Below are 6714 nucleotides of genomic sequence, written 5' to 3'. Positions count from 1 at the left end.
TATACATCTTTTTTTTTTAACCAGCTTAAGAACTGTAGATGGTCTTCATAGGTAATTGCACAGATAATTAGTGTAGCTCTTCTCATGAGATTGGATGGATGGGTGGATGGGTGATGGATGACAGGTTTCTATTGCTGTGCAATAAACCATTTTCAAGCAGAGTTATGATTTGAATATGACTCCCAGACATTCACATGTTGAAACTTGGTGAGACATTTTAATAGTGTCGAGTGGATGGAGACTTATTTTGATAATAATGTTAAAAGGAGGGCTTTTGGGAAGTGACTGGGATTGGATGAGGCCATCAATATGGAGCTCCCTTAGGTGACTTCTGGTCATTTTCTAAGAAGAGCAGACAGACAAGCAATTCTGGAAAGGGTAAGGTGGCTGGATTTCACAAGGCTGACTGTGTGGCTTCAGGCCTGGACCTGGCATCTTGAAATTCACACTGGTCATATGTGTGTGCTGTCAACAGAAAAATAACCAACTGTAAAATTAATAATTAATAATTAATGCGGTTTATTTCCAAGCCAAATATGAGTGACCTAGGCCTGGAGAAGAGGCATACATGCCTTTCTCGGGGTGATCATGTACAGAGGTTCCTTTTATTTAGTTTTGAGGTTGACAGACAACATGTAGTGAAAAGATTTTCCATAGGTCTGGCCCAAAAAGGTGGGACATGTAGAAGCAGGAGCTTGTAGGTTATAGGTGGGTTCGACAATTCTTAGGTTGGTGATTGGAAGGGAAGATCTGTGTCTTGGGAAGAGATTAGTTAAAGAAAGGCTTAATCTACATCTCAAGGAAAGGGAAGTTCTGTGTCTTAGGAAGAGATAAGCAAAAGAATATACTGTAATTGGTTGAAATACACATCTCAAAGATACCATGCCAGGGACAGGAGGTAAGAAGAATTCCGTTAATAGAAAATAAATGGTCTGTCAATGTTTGTGGCATGACTTCCCCCTTCCCTTTTAAAAAGATTTTGGAAAAATAGGAAAAGTAGTCAGACTTCTGTCCACAGTGCTTACCCAAAATCCCAAGAGCAAAATGGAGTACAGGGGATTATGGTGTGGCCATTCCCCCCGAGGGCTGATTTCTCACCTTGTCTGCTCTTGCCCTCTCACAAAATGATGCTCTGAAGTTTCTGGGGGGCCTCTGGGCATCTGTGGAGATCTCTAGGGGTCTTTGCTTGTGAGTTTCTGAAGAGGTCACTGCGTGTGGGTCTCTGGCAGTGTGGATGTCTCCGGGGTGTCTGGATATGGGTCTTTGTAGAAGTTACTGAATGTCTCTGAGTGTGGGTCTCTTTATATAATCGTTTTTTGTTTTTTAGAGGTTTTTGCCTTAGGGTGTGTGTGTTTGCTAGAGGGAGACAGAAACAGAGACAATGAGAGGGTAAGTAAGAAATCAACCCCTCAGGAGGGATGGTCACAATCTCTTCTCCTCCATGCTCTTCCTGGGATCTTGGGCACTCATGCACACGGATCCGGCGTGATCTTCAAGCTGCTGGACCCAGGACTGGTACAGTGGTCGACCATGTGAGAGTCCACCAACATACCTGCTACACAACCTACAGGCCCTGAGTGTGGGTCTCTTAAGAGATCAGGGGAAGTCTCTGGGTCTGGGTCTTTTGAAGGTCCTGAGAAATCTGTGTGTGGGACTCTATAAATGTCTCTAGGTGGTCCCTTAGTGTGGGTCTCTGTGGATGTCTCTGGGTGATCACTGTCACTGACCTCTCTATAGCTCCTGGGGACAAGGTGGGGTAGCACAGGGACCCACTCTTCCTGGGTCCTGGTGCTCCCTGGCATCACCATCCTTGCACTTCTCCCCAGATTGGGGGTTTTATGTCTAACTCCTGTACAGTCTAGAACCCGCCTCTCAGAGCTCTGGCACACCAGCCCAGCAACTGTTTCAGGGCCAAGCTGTGGGGAATCCCACTCTGAGAGCCCAACCCCTCCAGGGGTCCTGGCAGTGTGAAGACCATCCTGGAGGCTGCCTAGGTCATTGGGCCTAGAAGGAGCCTTGCTCCAGGGAGATATGGCTCCCGGAGCTGGCCAGAGCCTGAGCCTGTGGCCTGTTCCACCCTGCTGACCCAGTTTGGAGATCACTGGAGGATCGCTTGAGGACTGTTTCCTCCTTTGGCTGCTAATGGGGCCTCCTGCTTTCCCATGTGAATGGGGCCCTGGGAAGATGTGACCTGTGCTGGAAAACTGAGGGAGGCAAGAGCAGGGACACTCCTGGCCTGCCCCCCCCACCCCCTTCATTTTGCACAGGACACTTTTCTGTCTTCCCTGCAGGTCTCTGGAGCAAGCAAGGAGTAAGGTGAGAGTCTTTGTAACCCTAGGCCAGTCCCTTGGCCTATAAAGTCCCCTCCCTCTCCCTGGGAGCAGCCCTGGGGCCACGTCTGTATGTCACAGTCACCAGACTGTGAACCACTCGCCAGATCCCTGTCTGGGCTTTTCCCTCAGGGGCTTTCCTCCTTACTGGACTCCAGGAGGTGATTCCTGCAGCTGATGGTGTGCGCTGTCAGGAGTTCATCCTCCCTGTTCATGGGCTGTGCCTCCTCTCCAGTCTGGCCTCTGTGGGCTGAAGCCGGCTTCCCCAGCTCATTAATCTGGGAGCTGTGCAGGGTTCTGTGTGGTCAGGATGAGGTGCTGGCCCCGAGGTCTCTTACTCAAAGGGCTGTGGATGTGGCAGGACTCAGGGGCTCCTGTTCACTGCACCCCTGAGGGTGACCCTGATACAGCCTCCTTTCTGGGCCCCGACCTTTCTAACCCTCCTCCCACTGCCCTTCCTGGGCCCACCATGTGCACCAGAGGGGAAGGTGAGACCCTGGGCAGAGAAGATGCCCTTTCTGAACCTGCCCTCTGCTCCTACTCACAGGCAGAGCTGCAGGTCTGTCCTCCCTGCTGCTCCTGAGAATGAGGAAGGCAGAAGCCTGGGAGGGGGGCACCACCTGCCCATAGGTGGGAGGGCTTGGCCTGGCCCCTCTTTCTCCCTGCTTGATCGGGAGAGCAGGACACCCTGGAGGAAGGTGCTCTCTTAAAACCAAGCAGGGATCCTCTAAGAGGGATGAGTCCTCAGTTTCCCTTCAGTTAAAGAAAGAGAATTTCCCAAAATGATCATTAATAAAGGCAGAATTAAATGTGTATTTTCTGAGGTTCTTTGAATACAGGGTCCATTTACATTGAAATGGGCCAGAGTAAGGGGGAAGTCTTCAGACTTTGGTTATGATAAAGAAACAACATAGACCTTGAATTAGGGCCATTTGACCTCTGAAACTCTCACTTAAAGAAAAGGTTTTCATGTCAATAGGTAAGATGTGTTGTAGGAAGAAAACTGCTGATTGTGAGCTCAAAAGACCCCAGGCTGAATGGCTCCAGACACCTGAAGAGAAATTGGATCATCTAAGATTGCCCAGATGATCATCACAGTCTCTTGAGCCAGTCATGGAACTGACCACGTGCCTGGGTCCTCTGCCCCTAATTTTGCCCGTGTAAACACGTGTCGGGCACACCTGGGGACTGGGTCTTTTCAGCATGAGCTGCCTGCTCTCCTTGCTGTGCGCTCTGCAATGAAGCTGTGCTTTTCTCATCACACGGTGCACCCGTGGTTTCATTTTATAGCGCTTGGGCTAGCGCACCTGATTTGAGTTTGGTAACACTCTAATCCTCTCTAGGAGACTTGGGGTTAAGCTTTCTCTTATCACTGAACTTTATACCTTCAATGCCCTCCCCCTACCAATTCCCCCCCTCCCCCTGTGACAGCGAAGCTACATTACTCGGGCAGTGGCTTGGAACCCCAGGAGAAGCTCATCTCTCTGATGCCTCAGTAAATTTGTCTCTTAGCACTGCAGGAAGTTCAAGGTGGAGGGGAAGAGGACGGATAGGTGGTACCAGGCCCTGGGGTGAAATCCTCATAGGTTCACCCTGCCATGCCCTCAAGGTTTCCTTTAGTTTCTACAGTGACCCAGAGAGGGGACCTTAGGGAGCACCTAGGAATCCTGTCTGCAGAGCAGCTGCTGCATGCCTTCTAGGAGCCGCACTCAGGGAATGCAGATGAAGACCTTCCCTGGGCCCCAGAACTCACAAACAGAGCCACCTTTTCTAAGAACACATGTGTGTTAGGAAACAAAGTGAGTCTGACGGGGACTAGTCACTGGCATTCACAGGATGTGCTCACTTGAGACAGAGTGAGACAAGCTCCCAATTGGTTGGAGCTTTTCCCCTGCAGGAAGGAGTGAGGAGGAGGACCTGATGGCCCAGATGGGACATCTTGCCATAGGAGGTAGTGGCCAGGAGAGTAGATGGGGTAGTCTGTGCTTCCTGCCCCTCTTGGCCTATGCTGCTTGTGGTTGGCTTGGGGCAAAGACTCTCTGGCTGACGGGATCCAGTTGCTGTCCTTGTCTTGGATCCACCTGTTCTTGGTACAATTGTGGCCCCTGGAAGTGGCTTGATGACCGGAGGCCACATCTTTCTTTACTCTCCTCTGCTCTGGGTAGGAAGGACCACTGTGGTTGCTGGAACACCTGCCCACAGCAGGCTGGAAATAGTCTTTGTGGCAATTGAACTTGGAGGGACCCTCTGCATGCTGAAGCTTCAGCTTGTTAAGCAGGATCTCTGCAACAATCTCACTGAGCGCCTGGGCATCTGCACCCCGGCTGTCAGAGAACACTTTGCCCATGACTCATCCCCACTACTGGGCAGTAGCCATTGGGGGTTTATCTTTCTGCAGGGGCTCTTCTAGCCCTTTTCTCTTTTTAATAGGGTTAAAATACTTAATAAGTATTATCTTTTGCCTAGAAGATCTTTCTGTGGGTGCCTGTCCCTGCTCCTCCAAGAGCTCTGGGTCTTTACTTCCAAGCACGTTTCCTATTCCCCTACCCTGGACAGGGTGGCTCATCCCACTGGTCTGTGAGCATGCGGGTCCTCCCAGCCCCTGTTCCTGCCCTCCTGATCTAGGCCTCCTTTAGCCCCCTGTCGTATCAGGGCCAGGCATCTTGGTCTGGTTCTTCCACGGGCTCTGAACTATTTGGGACCTGGGCACCTGCTGCCCTTGGCTGCTCCCTGCCCTCCTTGTGAAGTCACGTGTCTCCTGGGCAGCTGACGCTTTCCTACCAGACAAGTTCTGGGAGCCAGCCGGAGTGGCCCGAGAGGCCCTGGCAACCACCCCTGAGGTAGTCTTGAATCCTCGTTCCAGCAGTGCGGCCTTGACAGATGACGCCAGTGGTGAGGTCTTGAAGGAGGACACCTCGGGCAGGGCTTAGAGCCTGGTGCTCTCCGTGGATCTCCACCTCAATCTCAAGGTCATTGACACACTGTGATATTAGGCCTGGCTCTTGCACCTTCTTGGCAGCAGGAGAGCGGCTTTGACTCCTCCCTGGAGACCCTGAGCTGCTCGGACTCATATTAATGATTTTTAAGTTTGCCAGTATACTGGTTTCCACAGTGATTTTCCAAGCCAGACTCTTCTCCTTGGGCTTCACTATCCCCATGTTGTCTTTGGTCCTCAAGGACTGGGACCCTATACTGCTATGCAGGGATTTTCTGGGATGGCCGGAGTCTGGGGAGGCCTCACTCCCTCTCTGTTCCTGTGGCCCACTCCTGGCTGGTGCTGGACTTGGACATGGTTCTGAACCACTTCTCCCAGTCCCTGTGATCACTCTCTCTTTGCTCAGTTCTTCCCTTGAGGCTGCCTGTGAGGGGCTGGGAGGACCACCTGGCCCACTGTCCGGTGCTGCTTGCTGGAGTCCTTCTCAGGGTCCCTTGGACTTTATTAAATGCAGGTGAGGGAGTAGAGAGAGGCGTCTGCACAGTAGGGATGGACTTTGTTAGCCCCTCCTGTCCTGGAGCTTTCTGAGGTGCGTCTTCCAGGAGTGCGGCCACCTTAGTTCTCAGGCTGGTCCCAGATCCACAGTTGACTGAGAAGGGGATAGTTGACCATGAGAGATGTAAGGGCTGGGGCTCCCCTAACTGGACACATCTGAGCTTGAGGGTCTGGAGTTGTGGACCCCACCTGGGCCTCACTCGACCCCTTGCCAGGCGGGTCTCCAGCCTCTGCCAAGTGCTCTGAGGCAGGAAGCGTAGCTCCTGCGAGGTGTTCACATAGGAGCCCGGGCCCTCCCGGGATGCCACATACCTGGGGCTCAGACAGGTGTCAGGCCTGGGTGCAGCATGGCTGGCTGCCAGCCAGGATTGACGTATACTCACGGGAACCCTGTCCTCAGTGACCTTCCCCAGCTTATTGCCCAGGTGGGCTTTCAGTGTTTTCTGGAAATGATTCTCATCTGGGCTGCTGAATAGGAAACTGTCTGAATCACACTTCCAGGGCCTCGTGGTGGGCCTTTCTGTCTCCCCCTGAGCGTCCTGCAGAACTTCCTGAGATGAGAGTCTCGAACCTCTGGGTAGATCTCCTGGGCTCCTCTTCAGATTTTGCCCTGGGTCCTCGTCTGGGCTCTTCTCTCGCTTGACCTCTGCTGGGACCTCACAGAATCTTATATAGGGCCGTCCCCTCACCTTCCTCACAACCTTGCTGCTTTTACCCATGACCAGAGAGGGCTGGGAGTGCTCAGCCCTGTCCCTTGTCCTAGATGGATACTCCTCTGGGAATTTGCCCTGAGGCTGCATCTGTTCCTGAAATTCCCAGGGAGGACTCTCAGGGTATCTGAACTTGATAAGTCTCTGCTGAGTATGTCTCTGCTGCTGCCCTTGGACCTCAGGG

At 52.1% G+C, this 6714-nt stretch overlaps 1 protein-coding gene across 1 annotated transcript in view; it reads right to left on the bottom strand.

Annotated features, from left to right (window-relative positions):
• Positions 1-5567: 5567 nt before the first annotated feature.
• The window catches only part of LOC102488859 (spermatogenesis-associated protein 31E1-like), a 5308-nt gene continuing 4161 nt past the window's right edge, over positions 5568-6714 (bottom strand). Inside the window, exon 2 of the mRNA XM_014588027.1 lies at positions 5568-6707. Coding sequence (XP_014443513.1) covers positions 5568-6707 — 1140 coding nt within the window. The remainder of the gene's footprint in view (positions 6708-6714) is intronic.

The sequence above is a fragment of the Tupaia chinensis genome, unplaced genomic scaffold, assembly GCF_000334495.1.
Source record: "Tupaia chinensis unplaced genomic scaffold, TupChi_1.0 Scaffold000002_1, whole genome shotgun sequence".
Lineage (NCBI taxonomy): Eukaryota > Metazoa > Chordata > Mammalia > Scandentia > Tupaiidae > Tupaia > Tupaia belangeri.
The sequence above is the reverse complement of the archived record's forward strand: the minus strand, read 5'-3'. Positions and strand labels throughout refer to the sequence as shown.